Source organism: Xiphias gladius, chromosome 6, assembly GCF_016859285.1.
Source record: "Xiphias gladius isolate SHS-SW01 ecotype Sanya breed wild chromosome 6, ASM1685928v1, whole genome shotgun sequence".
NCBI lineage: Eukaryota > Metazoa > Chordata > Actinopteri > Istiophoriformes > Xiphiidae > Xiphias > Xiphias gladius.
In genome coordinates, this window is record NC_053405.1 from 29159329 (window position 1) to 29185200 (window position 25872).

At 39.0% G+C, this 25872-nt stretch overlaps 2 protein-coding genes across 3 annotated transcripts in view; one reads left to right on the forward strand and one right to left on the reverse strand.

Annotated features, from left to right (window-relative positions):
• sass6 (SAS-6 centriolar assembly protein) lies at window positions 1–19439 on the forward strand. Its single transcript, XM_040128636.1, has 16 exons — window positions 1–334; window positions 1630–1690; window positions 1774–1853; window positions 1978–2082; window positions 2443–2611; window positions 3853–3930; window positions 6851–6970; window positions 7695–7886; window positions 12583–12777; window positions 15190–15279; window positions 15865–16044; window positions 16820–16901; window positions 17513–17622; window positions 17849–17952; window positions 18251–18342; window positions 19051–19439. Exons 1-16 carry the CDS (start codon window positions 273–275, stop codon window positions 19101–19103), a joined length of 1773 nt encoding a protein of 590 aa, XP_039984570.1. The 5' UTR covers window positions 1–272; the 3' UTR covers window positions 19104–19439.
• ahsg1 (alpha-2-HS-glycoprotein 1) overlaps window positions 19408–25872 on the reverse strand; it is a 9060-nt gene continuing 2595 nt past the window's right edge. Inside the window, exons 5-8 of one of the 2 annotated variants that reach the window (XM_040128638.1) lie at window positions 25202–25371; window positions 24836–24952; window positions 20893–20970; window positions 19408–20662 (exon numbers count right to left, since the gene is read on the reverse strand). In XM_040128638.1, the coding sequence (XP_039984572.1) occupies window positions 20117–20662; window positions 20893–20970; window positions 24836–24952; window positions 25202–25371 (911 nt within the window). In that variant the 3' untranslated portion in view covers window positions 19408–20116. Of the gene's footprint in view, window positions 20666–20892; window positions 20971–24835; window positions 24953–25201; window positions 25372–25872 lie in introns of both variants that reach the window. The other variant, XM_040128637.1, reaches the window with a different exon arrangement.

Here is a 25872-nt window from a genome sequence, read left to right on the forward strand (position 1 = left end):
TCGCCGACCGCAGGTAAACGCCGGGAAGAAGAAGAAGAAAAAAGTAATTCGGGTTCCGTTTCCAGGGCGAATCGGTTGGCGGCTGAGAAGCGCCAAATCAAAAACAACAAATCAAAAACACCGAGGGAACAAACAGTCCAAGCCTGCAGGGTCCGTGTGATGGAAGCCGACGCCTCTCGGCGTTAGCTGCCTCTCCTCACATTTCAGCCTTTGACGTGAACCGGCTTGCTACCCCGGTAAAAGACTCTCATAGCGGCAGCTAGTCAAATAACATGGAGGAACTCTTCAGCAAAGTGTCCCAAGTGAACGTGAGGTGCAGGGACTGTGAGGAAAGGTGAGGAACGGCCGACGTTGACGCGGGGTTCGCCAGCGTCTCATATTTCAGCTGTAGCCGAGGGTAAAAAGGTCTTTGTGATGTATCCATGTTGGCGACAAGTTATGTCTATTTCGTGCGACACAAAAGACAGAATATTAATATACATAATTACCTGGGAGTAACCTGTAACCTGGAGACAGTGTTTATTAAAAGCAATGATTACCAGCCTTGTTAGTTTAACGTTTCATCTGTCAGGTGTCGTCCGGTAGATGAGTTCAACGCAGTGAAGCAGCCGGTTCACCACAGTTTTGACGAACCGGCTGCTTGCTTGTAGTTGTTATGGACGTTGTGACATTTTTTCCGCCATCAAGCGCATTATAGGCTGCTGGAAAATGGGAGATAACAGTTTTATCAGTGGTGACAGGTCGTGTTTGTGCTCTAGGGATGGGTTGAAAAGTGAGCCTTGATCTGAGAGTGTGGTAAGTGTGGCGATTTTTGTGAGGGAATCGCGTTAGTATTGAGTCCCTATCCAAGTGTATTCATCGGTAACCGTCTCATAGACTATGTTGCTGTCGGCTGAAATTGAGACAGATTAGATGATGTCTGACGATAACGCTTGCAATGACTGATAACCATTGAATGCTACCCTGCACTTCAGCAACTGAGTTAACCCTGTAAAGTGTGGTAATGTACGTAGAGTTTATGAACCTGGGATAGTTAAGTGAATAATTTTAATAACAGATGGTAGACAATTAGTAAGTTTCATTATCAAATGTAGTATAGGTATATAGTGTGTTGTGCAGTATACATAGTAAGCTTATTAATAAGCTATTGTACATCCTTATTTGTTGTTAGCTTACTAACAACAAATAAGGATGTACATTTAAAAAGTAAGTAAATAAGTAGAAGGGGACACAATCCCAACTGTCCAAGGCCACAGAGCAAATCTGTTAGCCCCATTTGACCAGTGTGTCTTGTGAAGGATGGGAGATGCCGTCCATGATCATCCCTTGTTAAACACCATTTGCCTCTATACAACCAGCTCCTCCACAAAGCTTGAGACCAGGCCCTTAAGTGCAGTCACCTTCTCGTACGTGTAAACAGTGCCTCTATAGCCATCTGCATCTCTAGAGAAGTATTTGATTTTTCTTTTTTATCCCATTAATCACATTAGCATAATCAGGTTAAGGGTAACTATAATGGATGGTGGGGTTGAAATGACTGTGCCAATAATATCTTTTTCTCGGATATGTCTAAATATCATACACGAGGTTTGAAGCCAGATTGTAATGTTTAACGGTTTAATTTTGTAGGAAAGCAAATATTCGTGTCACTATCGAGTTTCATTTGACAACAAGTCCAGTGCACAAAAGGGTGAGTAGGCTTTTTGCATAAGTCATTTAACTAAAGACAGACTTTCTTCCTGGTGGCTAACCTGTTGTTTTTGTTCATATTAGGATCTTCTAGTACGACTAACAGATGATTTAGATCCATATTTTCTCTTCAACCTCTCTATATCAGAAGAAGATTTCCAAAGGTAAATTGTGGTAGAATTCAATATATTACACTGCTCAGTGTTTGAATTTAGGATGTCGTGAACAAGCTTTCTTTAGCTCTAATTGTTGGTTTCTTTCTTTGTTTTTCTGTCTTTGTTTAAATAGTTTGAAAGTCCAGCAGGGGCTTCTGATAGACTTTGCATCATTTCCTCAGAAGTTCATTGACCTGCTTAATCTTTGCTATTCTGAGCAAGAGTCAGACAATCCAAGGTACGAAGAAATGCAAACCACAACACGACATCACATTTTTCAACTAAATAAATTCAGCTTTACATTATATATTGATCTGCATCAGTCCTAATAATTTCAGGTTTTTTTTACATATTGTGAGATACAGACAAAATTGTCAACCTGTATAATTGCAAATAATGCTGAGATTAGTGGATTTGCCTTTATGCTTGTGACTGATCGCCAATTCCTGGAGAGAACATTACCTGCATGCGGTTGCTTTTATCAACTTATAAAGTTTAACTTGTAGGGTGGAAAAATATTAGAGACACCTTTCATTATAATGGACTTCACTAAAACAACAACGCACACTAAATGATTGGTTATTATCTTTTTCCATAGGTTTCTCCTACACTTGTCATGTCAGTCTCCAGTGCTTGAAGGCCCCGTGAACTTGAGTGTTGTAGAGACAAACGCATTCAAACACCTGAATCACTTGTCTTTACGTCTCGCTCAAGGTTCTGACAAAGAGGTTAAAGACTATCTGGCAGCGTGTCTCTCATCTCTGAAGGTTTGCTTATTCAGCATAATTCATCATCATCATAATACTGTCCTCATAATACTAGCTTTCATTAGAAATATTTTATCTGAACTGTGGTTGTCTTGGGGTTCTCTTCTGCAAAGGCAGACATTAAATCATATAAAAGGTTTTATTACTCTGGTGTTTGTTGAAGTAGTTTAATGTTCACATTGTTTTTATATTTCTTTTACATTTCAGCCAGGTACGTTAAAGCAGTTCAATGAAATGAAACTCATGTATTGTACTACTTTTTAAGAGGTCATAGCAAAAAACACAGTGAGAGAACATTTCTTCTAATAGGGCAAGCAACCTTCATGTGGATATTTTAGAAAGATGTAGAGTTAAGCTTATTAACCTAAAAGTAATGGTTTCAGTGGAGTTATTGCGTCAAAGCATCATTATGTTTTTCGGGTAGCATGTACAGCACATTTGTAAAGTACTCAGACCTCTTCACTTTTTTCACATTTTGTTATGCTGCAGCCTCATGCTAAAAGTTGTTTAAATTTGTTTTCTCCCTCATCAGTCTACATTCAATGCCCGATAATAACAGAGCCAAAACAGAATTTTAGAAATTTTTGCAAATTTATTACGGAGAAAAAACATGAAATATCACATTTACATAAGTATTCTCAGACCCTTTTCTGTGACACTTGAAATTTAGCTTATGTGCCTCCCATTTCTCCTGATTATCATTGAGATGTTTGTACACCTTCAATGGAGTCCACCTGTGGTAAATTCAATCGATTGGACATGATTTGTAAAGGCACACTCCTGTCTATACAAGGTCTCACATCTGACAATGCACATCAGAGCAAAAACCAGACCATGAGATCGAAGGAACTGCCTGCAGAGCTCAGAGACAGGATTATGTCGAGACACAAATCTGTGGAAGGCTACAAAAAATTGCGCTGCATTGAAGGTCCATAGTCTAAGCGTCATGTCGTGAGGAGACATGACATGATGCTTAGAATTGGCTGTGATATTTCTGTTTTTCCTTTTCAATAAATTAAGAAAAATTTCTACAATTCTGTTTTCACTTTGTCATTATGGGGTATCGAGTGTAGATTGAAGAGGGAAAAAAATAAATTTAAATGATTTTAGCATAAGGCTGCAACATAACAAAAATGTGAAAATAATGAAGGGGTGTGAATACTGTCTGAATGCACTGTATAGCTGGAATCTGTTTTTTCCCTGCATGATATTTATACAGACATGTCACCCCAATCTTTCAGGTAGAGAAGCAGGCCCTAGAGGTGAAGCTTAAGAAGACTGAAGATGATCTGTCCAGGCAGCTGAGTTACGCTCAACAGGTGTGCTTTGTCATTGGATGTGGTGTTTAGAGCCCTACTTTAATTGCACAAGCGCAACAACTAGAGCAAAGTGGTAGGTCTTAGACGCATGTACTGTTTGGGCGTCCCCAATCATGGAGAAACAGCTGCTCCAGAGAATCACATTGGTTGGAGGGAGCAGAGAAGCATGATGTGAACACCCTGCAAATCATTCCAGTGAAGGCTTTCATAGGTTAGTTTATGGTTGTGGAGATATTGAAAGTCAGATCAAATCATGCTAATGTTGCTTGTTTTATTTTTGCAACATCATATGTAACATATGCATTATAATGCATGTCAAGAACAAAACATGAAAAGCCATTTTTACCAGAAACATTTGAAAGGCAACAATGCACTGGATCAATGAGCCCCACTAATCCAACATCTCCCACATAATAGGATAGTGAGTCACTGCTGACTACTCTGATGTGCGTAGAGGTTTCTGTGGTTATTCTGTAGCTGCCTGATGTCATTTGCATTGCTTTGTCATAATCATAGTAAAACAGACAGCTGTGCATACTTTCACTGCATCCAGCACAGTACTTCTCAAATCACAGGCTGTAGTTCTGTCAACATATCTGTCCTGCCTTCAGGTAGCTGCAAGGATTTAAAAATGTAAATGGTTTTATAACCAGCAAATAAACATCAAAAAACCAATCCATATCAATCCCCAGCCTACAGCTGTCACACAAATATACATAACATCAAAAGATGAAAAAAAGAAAGGGAAAATAGAAACACTATATACTCAATGTGGGTTTGCCCAATTTTGAAACTAGAGTCCTGAACAAAGTGGTTCCTCAGTCAGACGGGGACCATGTCAGTAGGTTAGGAACAGTAACTGCGCCACATACATTTAAAAGGGGTTTCAAAAACCACTGTCCAAAAAAAATTTGATAAGCTACTGCTGATCAGATGAAGCCTGTGAAGCAATCTAAACTATAGTAGTCCATGCATGTGCATGGTGATGAAGGAATGACCCAGACCAACAGCTAGCTGCCAAGACATTTCTGATATTTGTGAGCCCAGTTCCTTTTCCCATTGCTGCGTAATGTGATCTAAGGAAGGAGGTCCAGCTGCACGATCTGACTTGTATGAAATAGATATTACAACCTTTTGCAATGGGTCACTTTCCAAGCACTCTTCTGGCTGCAGGGATTTAATGAACTGAAAGAGAATCTTTTCTTACATTTTAAAGCAGGTGTGGACAAAGGATACTCTAACAGTCACCCATATTAATTTATACTTAAATGCAGACTACTTTAGCCACATTAAACTTTAATTTTTGATGAGAGTTCAAATGGATCTACTGGTTGGAGGTTTAATAAAATTTGTTAATTTATTGTTTTTTTGTTAGTTTGGCATTAATTCATTGTTGTGTCCTCCAAGTATTTAGCCTCTCTCATCCCACCTGTGCACCTTGTCCTCTGCACTGAGTACCAAAAAAGGAGGTTTTTCCATGTGCCAGGTCAGTCTGCTTTAGCCCCACCATACCATACCAAGCCAAGCTATGATGACGTGTTTCAGCTACCTACTCACAGAAGGGGAAATACTGCATTCATGCATGTCACATATTTCTAGCAGTTCATTTCCAAGTGAAACCAGATAGTGTATAGCTTATGTAAAATTTGCTGAATTTATTGTATTAGTGTTAATATGGAAATTTATTTCTGATGTAACTGCCAGTGCGTTTACAGTCATTCTGTCAACATTTTTGGTGACGTGTGTAGTTTTTTTCACCAAACAATATGACATGAATGCAGCAAAAGCATTGCTGCTGTGGTCCCGCTAGGTTGCAGGGCCAAACACAGCCCTGTTGGCCCCTGTTGTTGGCTGGACTGCAACAGCAGGGCCAGCCCTATAAACTTGAACATCTGTCACTGACTCACCGATGAAGTTACATCATTGGTCAGCTGAATTTTGCGTGACTGAGTGATGAAGGTACACCATTGGTTGGCCGGCTGAGTGTTGGAGTTTCTCTATTGACCACTGCCCTTTCATAATGAACTGGTGTAAACAGTTTCTATTGTATCATGGGGGGCATTTACAGTCAGTGTTGTCAATTTAGCGCCTCTGTTGTTAGATTTGCCGACTTTTCAGGTCCATTTAGCAACTTTTTTTTTCTACAAAAGCACCTAGCGAAAAATCTAGCGACTTTCTCGACAAACCTTAGCTATTTTTCGTAGAAGAGAGTTGCCAGTATTTCCTTGTAAGCACAGGGGCTGGGCGTTCCCTCTGTAGGCACACCTCTCTATGCGTCTTGAATTGACCGCAGGGCAGCTGACACAGCTGGGAATTCAGATGGATTAAATTATTGTATATGTGAGCACAGAGAATAGAAGAGAAGCAAACAGATAAAGGGCCCAAACCAGCTGAAACTAGGCACAATGCAAATACGACATGACCTCATGAATATGCTAATTAGCGTATTGAAAGTAGTTTTTTATAGCAGTTCCACAACAATTTTCAACTACGTCCTCAATTTCATGGCATGGTGAGGCACAACTGCACTGCTCACAATGGAATATCACACAAATAGGCAAAGAAAATTTTAAGGTCAGGAAAAATCCAAAGATGTTGGATCCCTGCTTAAACTGGACATAGCATGATCACAACAATAGGGCTGTAACTGTAAAATTCCAATTTTCCCCATGGTCTAACACAACAAATCACAACAGCCCAGATACTGAATCTAACAAGTCACTGACATGGAGCTCTAGACTATAATTGAGTCATGTTTTAGATTTGTCACCAAGTTTTTTGGCATAATCTAAGAGATGTTAGTTGTATCTGTCTCACTATCACTATCAAAGTTTTCACTATCATGAAAATAAAAAGAACAACAACTCAGAGTGGTAAAAAAGAAACAGTAGTTATTGTAACATCCGTATTTCTCTCATAGACTCTCTCTGAGAAGACTAAAGAGTTGGACAAACTGCGTTCAGAATGGACAAATCAGACCAGTTCTCTGTCTGGCCGTCATTCTCAGGAGTTACAATTAGAGAGAGAGAAGGCTGTAGAGGTGAGTTCTTTGATTATCTTTCTAATGAGGTTGTTATTAAAGGACATTAAATTATCAATCAGTTGTCATACTATCTAAAATATAAGACCCCCTTAGAAAAAAGGGCTTGTGTTAGCCGTTTCTCCACAACAGATAAGTCATGGTTGTTTTATTTACATAAAAATGAAAATGCGATCCATGATGAAAGTTAGTATTGAATTCAGTCCCAACCCCCTAACATGTAACAAAGTCACTGGGAGTAGCCTTGCATGTTGCCTCTGTACTAACTCTGGTACAAAGTGTCTCCAGCAGCAGATGAAGCTCTAAGTTCTCCTTGTTGAATGAAGAACTCACTCCTCAAACTGTGAAAATGTAAATGGAAAGCAAATCTGTCTGTAATGTTTGTGAGTGAGACTAAACTGTTGTTTCATCTTAACATACGTTTATTGAAATTGTTTTTCTCAAGTTTGAGTTCATTTAATTGGTTTTACATTTTCAAAACTCTTAGGATCACTTTGAACTAATAATTCAGATTAAGTTCAGTTTAATTTTTTTAAGCAGCAGGGAAACTTATATTTTAAGTTGAACCAGCTTAAATGATTTACAGTGTACTGCATTTAGTGTTTTATTGAGGATTCAGTCGTGTGTTTGGAACATAACAAGCATAGGGATCAACAGCAAAGAGGCAGATTATGCTACAGGAGTTCTTAGAGATATTTATTTTTTATGTCTTTATGTTTTTCAGTTACAGAACAAGCTTCGGCAGCAGACTGAGCAGCTCCGTCAAGACCTGGAGAGTGCTCATAAGAAGAGCAGCCAGCAGCTTCAAAGCAGAGTGACAGAGCTGGAGGCCTCCTGCAGAGAGCTGACAGAGAGGAAATACAAGAACGAGTCTGTCATCAGAGACCAGAAGATTAAATTAGTGGGTGCAGAGGAGGTAAGTGAATGTGGAGGCTGGGTAACTTGGCCCATATTACTGGTTAGTTTACTAGTTACTAGTTTTAAATAGGGTTCAACAATATATTGGAGGCCGTTATATTATTGGCTAACAAGTAAGAAATTATTATGTTCCAATAATGGATTTTCAGCTGAAAAGTGCGTCCAACAATGCGGAGCATGCTGGGGACTTAAAACCCCGTTCTGAATGGGGATTTTTGCCTCTGTTTTTCCCCTTTCATACCTCTACTCTACTCTCCTCTCCTCTGTTTTCTGTGTCAGTGCTTGTTTGCACGTGGGCAGGGCTGAGCTTCCCACACAGAGTGGACAGCAGAGTGACTTCAGAACATATAGGACAGAGTGGAGAGAATGAAATCGACTTTAGGTTACATTTTACTCAAGCTGACAACGACAGTGCTCATTATCCATTAATGCAACAAAATCTGCCAGTAAGGGAGACAGTATAGGTAGTTTATCAAACATCTATTGAACAAGCAGTACATAAATTACGTCCGCTCCTCCCAAACGACTCCCGTGCCCCTCCTTATCCACAGCCGGAATGTTTTACACAGACACGCGTAGAGAAAATGTACTTTTCAATCTAAAATATGTAACTATTTTCTTCTTCAAATTTCTACATTTATATTATTAATATCATTGGTTATCCTATAGGCCACAACAAACATAATTATCCTTTATCATTAAAAATTCCATATCAGGGCATCTCTAGTTTTAAACTTGCAATAACTGATTTTTTGCAGCCAAAATTCACTTGAAGTTGTGTGTCTGGCTACCTGGTGAATTTAAGTCCACTAATCAGTCTCAATTAGTTGATTGGATTCTTTAGTTGCTAAATGCTCCATTGTATTCTCTGCTCAACTGAATCTGTCTGATGTTTGGTTCTGAGCAGGTGGTGTACGGTTGGTTTTTAGACATTTTCTTTGCTGAAAACAGCTGTCTGCTGCAGCTAGAAACTATATTATGAGAGCAATGAGCATGAACCAAAACAGTAAAGTTGTGGGCCAGACAGATGAACAATGAGCTGAAACTTGCTATAAAGCTCTGTAAAGATAAGGGAGGCTACAGATTTTGGTGATGATTCTCTTTAGGTTCAGCAGTATGAGCGATTCCTTACACATTGTTTTCACATTGTCATTTCATACATTATTATAATATAAATATCTGTTGTAGCTGTTGAAAATCTTGACATACAGTGGCAAGAAAAAGTAAGTGTTTCTTGAATTACCTGCAATTATGTACATTTGTGTTAAATTATGGTCAGATCTCTGTCTATGTTAAAATATTTTGCAAACAATTTATTTTAAATAATAAACACAATTTTATTGTTCTTGTCCATATTGAAATATATGTGAACCCCTCGGCTAATGAAGTCAACAAAATCTAATTGGAGTCAGGAGTTAGCAAACCTGGAATCCAGTCAATGAAACAAGATTGGAGGTAATGGTGGACTTAATTATAAGCCCGATTAATCGGGCTGATCTCTGGCATTTAGAGATAACCGGCGTCAGTCGATACCTGCGCTCACAAGGCCAGTTAACAAAAAATGTCGGCAGACACATTTGCAGGCAGCATTGTCAGTGTGGCTGCTGTGGAACGATGTTAGTGTCAATTTCACCATTCTACAGTAAAAATAGTCTGAACTTTGAACTTTGAATGGGCAGATGTCAGTGGGTGCTGTGGAACAGTGGGAAACATGCCAATACTGGATGTAATGTTAGCAGAGAGAAAACGGTAAGATTTAAATTCCTAGCTTTCAAAGCTCAATATATTTCGTTGGCCAGTTTTAATAATATATACAATACTTACTGTCTGTATTATTAGATTGATTCTGGTCCTTTCGTGAGAAAATGCAAATAATGCAAATGCAGAATTGTACTTCTGAAAAGTACCATTCGATTCTGCAAATTGTTTGGATAACACCACCATTGTACACCTGTTTTGGTTTAAACTCCTGTGCTGATCTGTAAATCCAATGGTAGTCTGTCTGGTTAAGGCTGAGACTGGCTAGTTCTGTATGCAGAAAACTTGCTGCGCCTAGGTGCATCACCCATTTTCTCTCCTTTATGCCTCATGTTCAGCAATTGATGAAAAAACTGAAGTTGAAATTGCCTTTTTATTTTAGAATCAAGTCTTGCCGTTCCATCGAGGCCAAACGGAGACTTATAAGTCTCCTTTTGGCCCCCTTTTGGCGACCACCATTATGTCTGTGCTGGACTATGGCAATGTTACATACATTTGGACAGACTGGAAAGCTTGGATATAGGTCGATAGTCACAAGTGTCATCATTTTTGTGCAACAGAAGCATCTATGCCTTCCATATTGAAGGAATTTTTCCTGAAGTAAAGGTTGAATTAAAAAATGTGTAAAAGTAATGCAGTAATAACAGGAGCAATGAGGCATATGACCTGTGGATCAAGGTTTTCCTCACCAGGACGTTTTGAAGTATGTGAGAGGAAAGACAATATGCTATTATGTAGAAGCTCTTGCAGTGGGCCAAAGTAAATAGTAGTATAAATATTACAGAAATAATTTAGAGTCTGGGTCTTGAATAGAACATGTTATTCCAGTGTTAGTGATGTAGCGAAGTAAATGTCACAATAAGAAATAGTCAAATTTTCATTTTAAATTGCACATTTAAACTTTTTAATGAGTTAAACCTCACCATTGAAGTCTAGTCAAACCCAAAACAAGCAGACTTCTGTTAAACTAATAAACATACACTCAATGCCAGAGTCTTAAAAAGGAAATCCTCATTCATAAACAAATTATTACGAAACAAACTTTTTACATATCTCCTTTCAAATTAATCTGTAATGTTTTGACCACAATTGGTACTTCAGAGCAATGTTTCACTGTGTCCCTGTCAGGTTATTATGTATTTCCCACGGCATTAGTACAAAGATGCACATACATACTACAAGCATAGGGGTGCTTTAATGCAAATTCCCGTGGGATGTCATGAAGAAGCATTAATAAAAGTGGCTGGATAACTGCAAAGAGTGAAACACACAATGCTCAAACATTGGCAGAAAAGACCTGCTCCAGGTTTCAGTTGTTCCACTGCTGTCTTGATGAGTGTTGTGTGGACCAATACCCCAACATCCGTCTCAGTCTCGGATAGGACAGCAGGCGGGGAGCCTTCCATAGCCAACAGCAGTATATGTGGTCATCTGCAAACGCATATTTTACAGTGACAATGCTTTAAAATATGAAAATATCAAAAAAGAAAATTCAAATTGATATGAACACTGAAAATTATTTAAATAAATGGATTTTGTTTAGACATATCTCCAATCTCTGCTCAGTCAAACTCTGTCTGCTTTCACATATATTGAATAAAACATGCTCGGGGACATTCTCACACTGCGTTGTGGTTCCTTATGGGGACTGACTGTCTCCCTTTTTTCCAATATTTAACACAAAGTTGCTACTAACTTAATGTGTGCTGGGGGGACATTGTGAATGTCCCAGAACAGAGTGATATTTTACCATGAAAAAAATATTTCTGACTGTTAAAATCTGTCATAAATATCCCATTACAATTAGCCATCTAGATGCATAACATAAAGCTGTTTGACAGTACTGATTCACAATAGATTACCATCGTGCAAAGATCCCTCTTTTAGCTCATTTAAAAAAAAAAAACAGAAACACCGCATGACTCAGAAAGACTGAAAGCTTAAGTTGATGAGTGTTGTGTAGACCGGGAAGATCATCCATCTGAGTCTGACAGGACAGCAGGATGGGACTCTTCCAAAGCAATGACATCAGCAGTATATGTGGTCATCTGCAAATATATATTTCACAAAGACAGCATTTTAAAATATGAAAATATCAAAAACACATTGTCATTTTGATTTAAGCACTGCATTATGTTGGTCTTTTTTCCAGGCAAATCTCATGTATTTCTTTTTCTCTTGTTTAAAATCATAGTATTGAATAAACTTTCCTGTTAGCTTAAAAAAAATACAGAAATACTTTGCAAAGGGAACCTACAGATAGCTTGTTTGGCTTTTTTTTTAGCGGCTTTTCTTCACAAAAGTCACTAAGTGACAAATCTAGTGGTTTTCTGGACAAACCTGTAGCTACTTTCCGTAGACGAGAGTCACCAGTGTTGCCCCACGAGCGCAAGGTTGTGCTTTCCCTCCACAGCCACACCTCTCTAAGTTTCTCATTCAACTGACCACATGGCAGCTGACACAGACGTGAATGAGCTCGTAACTTTCTCTCTGACTGTTCATTTTACAGGTAAATAAAGCTGAAATCACAGCACAGTCGTTGTCTTTAACTTATGTGTCTGGTGATTCTGTCAGACATTGTGGTTATAAAATCAGGATTTTAGCAGTTCGGAGCAGCAGCTTGGAAATGGCTTGGCAGTGGCTGCTGGTTAACATGTCGTCTTAATGGGCCACGTCTCAGTCTCTATTTCATACTTATGCTGACAAGAGAAACAGAAAAACATGTAAATGTGAAAAGCTTAATGTGAACTCAGCTGTATTAAATTACTGTATATGTGTATACAAATTCACACAAAATGTCATTAGCACTTGCATTCAGCCTGGGACTTACACATCCACTCTTGCTAACAATCAACATTCATAACTAAAAACATATAATTCTGACTTTTACATTGTTGCCCATTGTTTTCCTGCTGTTATGTCTGTTACCTGTGTAGGAGTGCCAGCGTTCAAAGCAGCAGGTCCTGTCTCTTAGGAGGGAGAACAGCACTTTGGACACAGAGGTCCATGAGAAGGAGCGTTTGGTGAGCCAGCTGCAGATGAAAGTGGCTGTTTTAGAACAGGAGATCAAAGATAAGGATCAGCTGATGCGTCGCACAAAAGAGGTGCTGGAAGCCACTCAGCAGCAGAAGGTAAGAGCTACTAATGCATTGTCTTCTCTTGTCATCACCTGAAAAGCCATAATGACAAAAAAACATCAGCACACTTCAGCTGACATTACACTATTAGCATATCCTGATCTTATGGTAGACACAATATCAGATCCATGTTGTCTATTACATTCTTACAGGCTAAGTTCCTTATTTGAGATGCTAGGGGGCATTTTTCCACAGGCTTTGGTTGACCCATACTATTGTAGCCCTACTTGTTAGCAGGGCCAACTGAGGCCAAGATAAATAGTCATAGTGTATGTAAAGATTCGCCGATAGGGAATTTCAGGGCCAATATCGACAACCAATAATTATGTTTGTTGTGACCGATATGATACAATAAACAATAATATTAATGTTACAAATGCAAAAAGGTGAAGAGGATAATGGATATATATATTTTTAGATTGACAAGTTTGTTTTTCCAGTATGACACCAATATTTAGAGAACCTCCATCATCCCTAGAATAAAGAATGTATTAATTGATTGTAAACTCCTGTGTAATATCCTTTATTTTTTAAAATGTAGGCTAATTAATGCCAGACCTCCTTTTTGGCAAGCATTTATAAACTACAAAAACCATTGGAATAACTTTACATACTCTCTGACTATTTAATGGATACCTAAAGTTAACTCCACTGTTTAGAAAGGGTGCACGCATTTTGCATACATTAAACAGACAGGCTAATAGACTTGTGGCATCCCTCATCCTCTCTTGTGTCCCCCTCCTCTACTGCTGTTCTGAACAGACTCAATGGAGAGGTACCACTGGTAAATGGGAGGGACTGGTTGGTCGCAGCCTCAAAGTCTACAAGAATTCAGCTAATTTTAAGACACATGGTTAATTAGCTCAACCGTAACCTACAACTAGTGTTTGTTATAAACTTGTTCAACACAATTCACTATTAGCATAACGAGCTACACGTCTGTACCCTCCTGCAAATTCCATTATCGAGACAATAACAGTAACTTAATTTTCAGCTAACAATATATCAGCTAAAAATATATACCATGCATCCCTAATTGTGTATATATCCTAAGACAAATATATCTTATCACTCTGTGCTATAGAGCTCTATTGTTGTCCAAAAATGAGTAAAAGGACATCAATCACATTGTTGCACTGGGTGACATATACCTTCATTATCATGAACACATGCTGTAGTTAAGTTTGACTCAATATCACATACACCCGGCTGCTCAAAATACTCACTGCAGCACTAAATGTGGATTAATCCACTGCTGAAAATAGTCACCAGCAAAATCACTATTTCCTCCTGTTGAGTAACGTAAGGCCAAGACACAGAGGCCAGCTGTTCAAATTAATTTGCTGAGGTTTTCTTTTCTGTGTGTTTGTTTGTTTGTTTTTTTTTTTTTTTTTTTACATGAAACAAATTGTTTCAAAGGATTCAATATTCAGTGGGAACTAATGGGGGTGACAGCCACAGACAGGGTATGTAAATCAGAGAGAACACATTGTTGGTTTTGGTCTTTTAAAGGTGGAGTGAGATAATCTGGACAAAGACTGTTGATATTTGAATTTAACAGCAAAACAAATACACCCCTCCCTTCAGTGCTCCTTCAGAAGCTCCACCCCCCAAACTCATTACTATAACTAAAGTTGCTGCTGTGAAGCTAACATGCAGAGAGGACAAGACAGTTTCCCAGAGCCAGCGCACAGCACTAGTCACAACTCGCAACTACAGTTAACATCACACCAGCAAAATATCTTGGCAAAATTAGAAAATAAGGCGAATGACTGTGGCAGGTAATTTAACATTAGTGGACACACATATGTGACACCAGTACCTGCTTGCTAATTAACCTGATGTGATCAGCTATAACAAACAGGACAAACAATACTGACCTATTGGCTCTGTGAAACATAGCAAAACAAATGTTTTACACAAACTGTCAAGCTGAAACAGAGTAACCTCCGTATCCGTCTTCATGCCAGTCAATTCTCAGAAGTTTCTCCACCAAAGTAGGACTGGCCATTGGGACTACCAGCTCAAATCCCAGTGGGCTGTCAAGTGGGCCATCACATCAGTGGTCCAGTGAACCATTAAAAAAAATCCATAAAGTTTTTAAAGTTTTTACTGGCCCCATCAGTCTCTTTATCAGCCCTCTCTGTGTGCTTTTCATTCGGGGTGCAGGCTGGTCGATAAGTCCAGGGCTGAATTTCTTTCCCAGTTCGACTGTGGTGTCTCCATAGTGGAAGGCCTCAACAATGTTAACGTGGACTTTCTCCTCTTAGGCTGTAAAACGGCCATCTCTCCTTCTCTGTTGTATAGCCCATTAGCAACAATATAGAATAAAACCAGACTTTCTTTTTAGGTTCTCTGTCTAATTCTGTTTTATACATTTTTAACCTATATTTTTTTGTTCTCTAGGAATCAGTGGAGGAAAATGCTGAAAGTAAAGAACTTCAGATTAGAAAACTTGAAGCAACGGTGAAGTCACTGTCTGAGGAGCTGATAAAGGTTTGTGAAGCTGCATGCTATTTAGCTATTTCTTGGTATAGTTTAACCCCAAAACTGAGCATATGAAAGAATAAATTAAATATAAGCATCAGGCCACACTATATTAGAAATCAGTTATTTTAGTCATTGAGTAACTGTTGCTATTACCCATAAATAGCCATCTCCCTATGTCCATACAAACTTGATTTTTGGGATCATTTAATGGGTTGTGTTAATGTTCTGATTCTTAACAAGCTGAGACTACCACTTTGAGGTGTTCCTGTGTTCTGGTTGCTTGACATAAACTAGGTTCAGTAGTAATGAAGGTTCTAATGTTCAGTTGAAACTGTTTGAGAGAGGTGCTGATTCCAATTTGTGATCACTTTGGAGGATGCAGTTTGTGTTGCTGTTGAACTGTACTGCATTAGAGAGATGTTTTTGTCCTTTAGCCTAGCCTCATTGATATAAATGGGTTGGACAAAATAATAGAAACACCTGTTGGTGTACCTAATAAACTGGCAACCGAGTTTATGACTGCACCTGATGTTTGAATATGGTCTAGTCCAGTTTCTTACATCCTTTTATGTAATCATTTTTTCTATCTAGGCTAATGGTATCATTAAAAAGCTGCAAGGGGAGGTTCGAGGCCTAGTTGGAAAAATAAAAGTCAAAAACACTGTGACTGTGTCACAGGAGAAGGTCCTTCAGAACACATCAGAAAAACTTCAAAACATTGAAAAGGGTCTACAGACCGCTCAGGAGCAGCTCGTCACCAAGGATGAGCAGGTATGTCTTTAAATCATGGAAACTGCAGACACAAGCATTTAAGAGTCTCTTGGGCCTCTCTTGGTTGTAATTGATGAAGCATAATACAGTTAGGCACATAAGTATTTGGACAGTGATTAATTAAGATTAACTTGTAGCAGAATAATGGTAAGAGAAGGGTATGGAGAAGGAAAGGAACGGCTCATGATCCAAAGTCACCACATCAGCTGTCAAACATGGTGGAGACAGTGTTATGTGATGGGTTTATATGGCTGCCAATGGAGCTGGGTGTTTATTGATGATGTGACTGCTGACAAAGTGGCAGGATGAACTCTGAAGTGTATAGTTCTATACTACCTGCTCAGATTCAGCCAAATGCTGCAAAACTGATAGGATGGTGCTTCACAGTACAGATGGATAATGACCAAAAACATACTGCAAAAGCAACACGAGCTTCTCAAGGCAAAGAAATGGAATATTCTTTAATGGCCAAGTCAGTCACCTGACATCAACCCAACCGAGCCTGTTTTTCACTTACTGAAGACAAAACTGAGGCCTGGCAGAAAGACCCACGAACAAACAGCAACTGAAGGCAGCTGCAGTAAAAGGCCTGGCAAAGAATCTGAAGGGAGGAAACTCGGCATTTGGTCCATGGGTTCCAGTCTTCCGCCAGTCATTGGTTGCAAAGGATTTTCATCTAAATTTAAAAATTATCCTTATTATTATGTTTGTTTGTCCAAAACAAAAGAAATTGATTTGATATGAACTTGATAACAAAATTGCTTGTATTTTACAGGTTTCAAAATTAAAGGAGCAGTTGGAAATGACTGTACAGAAGCTAAATGAAAGCAGAGAAGTGTTAAAAACAAATGAGAATGGTGAGGATGCTTGTCTCATTCATTTCTATTATAAATAGACTAAGTATAGTTATTTTAGAGGAGCTAGTGGAGATTACACTCTAAACAATTGCTGGATTTTTTTTTTTTAAATAAGTGAAACCTAATTACCTTGTTAAAATTCCTAAAATTGAATCTCATTCCCCTCACTGATAAGAGATTCATTCATGCATGGAATTCGTTAATGAAATTATAATTGATGTACTTTTTGACAGTTTTATCTACTTTTTATAAATTCCTTTTTAATTTGAACCTTTTATTGATGAATATTTATAAATTCTTTTTCTAATTCCTCCTTTTATTGCCCATTAAATTATCAAGCAATGAAATACTCAGTGATTTAGTTTATTTATTTATGGATTTTGGAACCGCTTCTGTGACAAAAAAACCATGGTGTATTCTTGTCATTAGAAAGAAGAGACACTTTAAAGAGGGTATGCCCGAACAGTAAACTGCAACACCTAAATAATTCTTGACTATAAACATCACACTGATAGTAAATTACAGTATGAGGATCAAATTGCCATATCAGTTTTGTCAGTTTTTTTTTTAACACCACTCTCATCTTGTATAATGTTTCTCTTTTACCACAGTTATAAATTGGCTTAACAAGCAGCTAAATGAAAAGCAGCTGTCCAGAAATCCACCGTCTACTGAATGTTTGGAGAATCCTTCAGTTTTATCCACAACAACAGGACTAAGGGTAGGACTCCTGGCTGTGCTTAGTCATACTAACCCAAACTTAGTCACAAGCACAAACAGAACTATTACCATATACTTTACTCTTCAACTGAATCTGGTTATATTAGTGGTCGTTTATTTATATCACAGTCTTTGGGGGGTAACGTTGTAGCCACACAGCTCACGTGACAAACAAGATTTTACTATTAACACTGCCCCCAGTTAAAGATATCACTGTATTTTTCCAGGCACAGTTTTATCCTCAGACAGGCAAACCTGCTATATCTCCTAGGGTGACTGCTGATGTCACTCCTGCTGAACAGCGAGCTGTGCAGCCAGCCAACAGACAGACGTGAGTTTGGATGATTGCTTTCTTACCCCAAGTATATTATTTGTTTCCCCAGTATACACTGGTGTGTGGAATACATTCAGTCTAAAGAGGATCTAGCATCTGACTCTGTTAACGTTTTCTTATTTTGAAATATTTCCAATTCAAGCTTTAAATGAAAATTCTGCTTTCCTTTTGAACATGTCTGGCTTGTCTTGGGGATTTTTTTTTAGAACAGTGCTGTTTAGCTGTAAGCGAGAGGACTGAAAGATACGTGTTTCATTTTGTGGTCTTCATGCATGTGTTTTATACTTGTCCTCAGTGGAGACTATGCAGGTCTGGATTCTAAGTACTTTGAGAGGAGAGACGATAGCATCCCAATCTACGGTCTGTCGTCTAATCTGCTACACAGAGGTAAAACTGATCAACATTTAAAGTACTGCATGGACTACAAGCTTCAGATCATTCAGCATAAACAGCAAATACTGGTTTCGTTTGACTGCTTTAGCAGACAACGTCATGTTGTGCAGCGTTAATACTGCAAGGCTGGTAAAGTGTTTGGTGTGTGAGTCAAGGGAAGACACAGGGCAGAAGAATGTGAGCACAGGCTAAGATCAGGATGAGGATAAGAATGGACAAATGCCTATTGGACATCACAGCCATTGCCTAACCTATGCCGTACCTTAATCCATGCAGTTATAGTAAGTAACCAGGTTAGAGTCATCTTTCTGCATTAACCTGATTTCTCCAATGTTGTATATATGAAACACAATGTTTTCAGTCATGTATATTTTGTAAGAGTATTTTTGATTTTTGCATATGAGCATGTGGAGGACAAAGACTTCAGACAGGGCAAGTATGGCTATGAAAGCTGAGTGGCAGGGTGAAAGGAGAGATCAACACGACAGGATGCATCCTTACATTCAAGATGATTAAATTAAAAATATGACAAACTAGTGCAAAGTAGTGCCTATAAAGGGTTCAAGCAAACCGACCACGACTGAAAGCAAAGTGTTTCTACCTGTTCTGAATAGACACACTGGAAGCTGCATAGAAAAGAGGAGGAGGATAATGTGATGGTTTTCAACTCATTTTCTTCCATTCTTTTTTTTTCCTTTTCAGAGTTCTCTCAGCGAGCAAAGGCTCCCGTAGCTTCTGCTTACTTCTCTGCATGAAGTAGAAGCTACTAGATTTAAGGATAGAAAGGCTTTCATTTCAGCCTCAGGTGGAAGTAAAACCATCAAATCCTCACCATTTTGCTTTATGTCTTCAGCTCCTGCAAAAAACTGTCACTGACCTGCTGTGCGACATAAACTTGTTTTTAAGTAGCTATCGTTGCTATTTTAATTTATGTGCTAATGGTCTACATGTCTGTCTTCTAATTTGTGGTTCAAGTAAATGCTCTTAAAACTCTATGGTAGTTTCCAGAGATCATTGAGAATGTACTAATGTCTTCAAATATTTTTTTTCCTATTTTTGTGTGGTCTTTAATAAAAAGCTTTCCTGCCTAATTGGTGTTCACATTGATTTCAAAGTATCTATAGGTTTAATTTATTTAATCTCACTTTAAGCCCCAATCAAATATAAAAAATGTGTAAAAATGGAAAAATTCAACATTGATCAAGTTTACTTTTTTATTCTAGTGTCATCTAAGTGTTAAAAGTGTGACAACTCAAAATGAAATGGCAAACCCATGGAGCAATGGCCAGTCGTGGCTCTTGCTCCTGCTCTGCTCTGTGTTTGGGATTTAGGTGGCACACTGCTAAAACTTTTTAAAATTACAGAGAGCTGTATTTACTAAAACAATCATGAAATACAAACTACACGTTAATGCACAAAACCCTAAATTGTGAGACACACATGAGTAAATGGAATAAGTACAATTTTTTTGAATTTTGCAATTCCATTGAATACAATTATGACTACTCATTGTAAGTAGTCATTTAAAAGCAGATTTTTTTAGTTTTTTTAAATGCTAATTAAATGCTTCAGTTTATAGTATCTCGTTTAGATGTAGCAATTTATTGATTGATTATAATTTAACACAGAAAACGTGTATAATTACCACCATCATACACTCCAGACTCCATAGAAAATGATGCTTTGAGAACATAAAGGCAGCCCTATGTATGAGCTGATAAAAATCAAGCCTTTCTGAGCCATGTGGTCTGCATACGGCAGGTCAGTTTCAGGACTGGCTCAGTTTCGGGTCGAGGTGGTATTCAGGAGGAGGCCAGGGGCAAATGGGGTGGAGAGCTGGGTCAATATTTTTCAGTAATCCATGGCAGGGTCGGAGCAGGTGCACTCTTCCGTGGCCATGTGGGGGTTCTTGACCATGAGCATGGGGTGGGGGTACTCCACCGCCAGCATGGGGAGGGTGGCCATGATCATGAGCATGGGGAGGGTGGCCATGATCATGAGCGTGGGGAGGGGGTACTCCACAGCCAGCATGGGAAGGAGGGCCTTGACCATGAGCAGGGGGAGGGGGTAATACACCGCCAGCATGGGGAGGAAGGCCTAGACCGTGAGCAGGGGGAGGCGCTACTCCATCGCCAGCATGGGGAGGAGGGCCTTGACCATGAGCATGGGGAGGGGGTAATACACCGCCAGCATGAGGAGGGTGGCCATGGTCATGAGCATGGGGAGGAGGGCCTTGACCATGAACATGGGGTGGGTGCACAGGATGAGAGTGCCTGCATATGGGCTCCTGATCACCAGGGCCATGGGCATCAGTCTGCTGTTTAGAAGAGAGCAAACATAGTTAGTTGAAGTGTCTTTCTGCAGAGTGTAACTGTATATAACCTCAGATTTACGAATTATGGGTACAGAATTAATAAATAATGTCGAGTATATCAAAACACTTCACAGAAAGATCTGGTGTTTTGGAGAGGCAACTATGTCAATGTGGGGATAAAGTAAATTAGGTGGAGATACTGTATTCTTATGTTTAGAATGTGGACTCACCGATGGGGGATAGAATTCACATTGAACAGACCCAAGTCCGTTTGTACTCAAATAAGATGAACGGCAGAAAGCATGATGCTGTAGAGAGAGAATGAGAGCAAATAGGAAACTGAAACAGCGAATGACCACAATATTCAAAATCAAACTCAAATCCATACTGACACCATCCTTGAACACAAGGGACTGCCTAGCTTTAAATAGAATAAACTGATATTATTGTATTGACAATGAGAAGATTTTAAGGTTTGATATACAGTAGGCTATGTCTACCAAAGTCTGGACCAGTCCTTGTAGAAGTTAATCGTCCTCCACATAATCACCCTTTTTATCTGAAAGTTTGGAGAATCTCCCATGTTAAAGAGATGATGTATTTTAATGGGTTATTTTAATTCTGATGTGGTTACAAAAAATCCTGCTCCATATATGGAGGCTTTGTTAAGTGCTGCAAGAGTTTTGGCTTAACACAGTTAATACAAGGTTTTACTAGGATTCGTGGCATAATTCAGAGCACAATCAATTTGATACTCTCAGTCAAAGAAAATATAATGCAGAGTGGAGTTTTAATTCACAGCATAAGTGATCATTTTAACTTGTACCAGAAATATGTAAAAGGCCGGCTTCACTGGTCTTTCGTTCCTTAAAGCCTTACTCAGCTGAGAACTTTATGGAGATATTTCACACTTTGGACTAGTCACCAGTCTTAAATATTAATGATGTTTATTTGGCTTGGAGTAAATTTAAACATATGTTGATCTCTGTTATGGCCACTGTGGCCCCTTTCAAGTCTGGGAGGATCAAGCCAAAGTCCAGTCCTGGATTAATTCTGATATTTTAGAGGCTACTCATTTTCAAGAAAAAGCCCTGGCCATGTATAAACTTTCAGGTAATGAAGAAGACTTTATACAGTTGAAGAAAAATAGAGGGAGGCTAAGAAAAATCATAATTAACAAGACCAACCTTCAAAAGTTATGGAAAAAGCAAAAAAAACCAACAAAAAAAAAAACCAAACAAACCTAGGCAGGTATTTTAGTCTTTGTCTTAGTTCCTGAGATTAAAAAAAGTCCATGTTAGTTTTAGTCATATTCAGTCAACTTCACCCAAGCAAACTACTTATAAGATTTCATCCAACTGATTTTAGGCTGAAAGAAAATGAAAATGGTCTGTTATAATGTTCAGTTTTGTCAGGACTGTGCCAGAAAAGTGTTGATTTTATTTCTTAATTTTGTAGGTCTTGGTGGAAGTGATGTACTAGGCTGTGTTATTCTCATACAGTAATTGTTCATAATAGGCTGAACACTACCATTTAAATAAAATTGTGGGTAAAAAAAAAATTGGAATCTCTACACAAAGCAAGCTAATTACTAGACAGGTAACTACTGCCCAACAGACTTTATTCAAGCCCAAAACCAATCTTCTACATAATATTCTGTCAATTTTAATAACCAGCTGGAATTGACCCATCCAAAAACAGACCTAACAATCAAATGTATATGGCAATTAAGCTGTGCATGCTTTAGCATGGAGAGCATGTTTAACACTGCAAAATAAACAAACTTGCCCCTGAGCGAAAGGATGGCCAATGTAGCTGGCTGGGCTACTGACTTTCAGTGAGGCTAAAACCCCATCTGCAAGCAATGTAGCCGTGTCCCGATGTTGTGAGATGATAATAGATAATGTTACACCACTGCGTTTAGTAGTTGGCTTAATATGGCTTTAAATGTAACTCTATTTAACACGTTAACGTTACTTCCATTTCTGAGTAAAGCAGTTTGAGAATAATCTTCACAGCAAATTTGTAGCTGCGTGGCTTCTCTCCCGACACTACTGCAAACTTTCTCTGGGCAGCATTATATTTGAAGTGGATCCAAATGTATGTATATACTGTATGTATTTATGCACGTATGTATATACAGTATATATACTGACAGGTGACAAAGGAAAACTCTGAACTCTCTGAACTCTGCAGATACCTCCACACAGGGCACAGGGGGTCACTGAATGGTTTGAGTATGAAAATGATGTGAATCATGTGCTGTGGCCTTCACAGTCACCAGATCTCAACCCGGTGGAAGACCAATGGGAGATTTTGGACCGACGTGTTAGACAGCACTCTCCACCACCATCATCAAAACACCACATGAGGGAACACCTGTTGGAATAATGGTGTTCTTCCCTCCAGTGGAATCCAGAGACTTGGAGAATCTATGCCAAGGAGCACTGAGGCTGGGTCCTCCCTTTGCTCTCAGAACAGCCTCAGTTTTTTGTATCATGGATTCCACCAGATGTTGGAAACTTTCCTTTGAGAAAGGAAAGTTTCCAACACCCCCCGGGGGGGCACTGAGGTCCACTGAACTCATTGTCATGTTCATGAAACCAGTTGGCGATGACTTTTGCTTTGTGACATGGAGCATTATCCTGCTGGAAGTAGCCACTAGAAGATGGTAAACTGTGGCTGTAAAGGGAAGCACATGGTCAGGGACGATACTCAGACAGGCTGTGGCATTCAGACCATGATTGATTGGTACTAAGGGGCCCACACTGAGCCAACACCATTACACCACCACAATCCAGCCTGGACTTTTGACACAAGTCCGGTTGGGTTCATGGATTCATGCTGTTGATGCCAAATCCTGACCCCCACCATCTGCTGCTTCAGCAGAAATCCAGATCCGTCAGACCAGGCTACATTTTTCCAGTCTTCAACCTACCAGTTTTGGTGAGCCTGTGTCCACTGCAGCCTCAGATTTCTCAGAAAAATTCAAACCAGCCCGTCTGGCACCAACAGTCCTTCCACGGTCAAAGTCACTGAGATCATATTTTTTCCCCCATTCTGATCTCTGATGTGAACATTAACTGAAGCTCCTGACCTGTATCTGTATGATTTTATGCACCGCATTGCTCCCACATGATTGGCTGATTGAATAACTGCATGAACACGCAGGTGTACAGGTGTTTGTAATAAAGAACAACTTAATAAAGTTCTTAATAAAGTGTATATATGTATATATAAGTTAAATACGTTTTATGGTAATGAATAGCCATCAGCATATTGAAATATTTGTGATTTTGTGATTTAAACAGACTGTGTTTTATCTGTGTAACAGACATGTGAGTGATCAACTGTGTATGGCGCATGGAGGATACACAACGGCCAAAAACTTTGAAGCAGGAGTTCAGTCAACATTCAGTATGTTTTGGAGTCAAGTTAATACTGAATATTGATGGGAGAAAATTAGTTTTCCTTTAAGCTTTTGGAGGGATTTGATTGTAGATAACAAATTTCCATTTTTCATATAAAGCACCAAAAACTGATTAATTTGGTGCTGAAAGTAGTCCCCAAGAAAGTCACTTTTTTCTCCTGTTTAAGTTACGTTTGCTTAAAACTACAATGGCCAGCTGTTTAGAATGGAGCTGTTTTTTTAAAACAAAACAAAATATTTGTGAGCCATTGTTAAAACTGTGTATCATCAGGAGCAACTACTGCGATTAGAGCTGAGTGCCACAGAAAGGGTAGGGAGGTCAGGAAGTATTGAGAGACTTACACATTGTTCCTTGCAAGCACAATTTTGATGGGAATTGTTGACAATTAAAATATTAACATATAGAATAACAGCAGGTTTGTCCTTTAAGGTTATTGTTTTTGTTCCCCAGTTTGTGTTGTTGAAGCCACTCTCAAGGTCACACAAGTCTGTCAGAAGCAAATGGTGGTGAGACAAGAGACCAAGCCACAGGGCCCTGACACATCAAGCCAACTTTAAGGAACCAGAAGCAGCCAGACTACACTCATCAAATTGTTTAGATCTGCTCGTGTCTCGTGTCTAAAGTTGCATTAGAACAGAAAGTAAAATTCTGCTTGTATAATCCCTTTTAAATTCAGTACATAGCATGTCAATGTGTGGCTGTAAATCTTTCCAACGCTTCTGTATGTAAGAGTTGTACTTACAGCTGTGTCAGGGCAAAGAGGTTTGCATGCTTCTAGGATGATTTTGGATCCCACTGGGCAATGAGTCTCCACAAGGGCAAACTCGGCATAGTAGCGCATCCCTGCTTTCATAATGTCCTGAGAGAGGAGGAGAAAGACAGCAAATCGGGGAAAGGAGTGGAATACAGATGTTTTACTGTACCATATTACTTTAAACATCACTATGATTGCAGATTACAGACGCATACATACATGAATTCCAGAATAAAAAATCAAAAAATTCATGTTAAAATAGTTGCCCCCTCTGTCTGTGATAATCATACAAAATAGAAAACACTTTAAGGCATGACTCCTGCGTGTGCGTGTGTATAGAGAGATTCTCTCTACCCCAGATTTTATCCGTCCCACTTCCTGCAGGATGTAGTAGTGATGGATGGTGGTGTTCTGGTTGAATTTATTCACGGCTTCATGTACAGAGTTGAGACCTGCAGGGCTGTTGAGTGGCATCAGCATGGGACAGTTGGGGCAGATTGTGACCGTTGCGCTGTTATTTTTTACTGCACACAGAGAATCGTTGCTATGAGTGAGCCTGCTTTCTGGGGCTCCACAGTATGTGAATAATCATCCAAATCATGAGAGTTGAGTTGAGTTTCTTTCAACCCGGAAGCATTCTTCATCATCTTGTTACTTAAACCCCAGTCAAATGAAACCACAGATACAGTATTCTAAGTAGAACTGAACCACACCCAAACATTGCCCCCCCCAGTGAAAAAATGTATTTTTATCCAAGCCAATCCATTTTTTTTTTTTTTTTTAGCAGGGTAATTACTGTGACTAAAGGCGATAATGAGCCTTAATCTGATTTGCAGCAAGTGCCGCAAATAAGATCAGATGCCGTTCAAGACACTGCAAGCATGCTTTCTTCCCTCAGTAGGGATGCAATATATTCAGAAGTGTTAGTTAAATAGACTCATATTTTCAGCTCAACCATAAGATCGGATTGAATTTAAAGGCTTTTGGTAGTAAGAGTTTTAAACTCCTTATCTATCTGCTGTAAA

Bases quoted from the DNA above. Each gene is read 5' to 3' on its own strand.
- sass6 (XM_040128636.1), top strand. From the start codon at position 273: ATGGAGGAACTCTTCAGCAAAGTGTCCCAAGTGAACGTGAGGTGCAGG. The intron at 335-1,629 runs GTGAGGAACGGC...TTAATTTTGTAG, and splicing joins TGCAGGGACTGTGAGGAAAG to GAAAGCAAATATTCGTGTCA. The intron at 16,902-17,512 runs GTGAGGATGCTT...CTTTTACCACAG, and splicing joins GTTAAAAACAAATGAGAATG to TTATAAATTGGCTTAACAAG.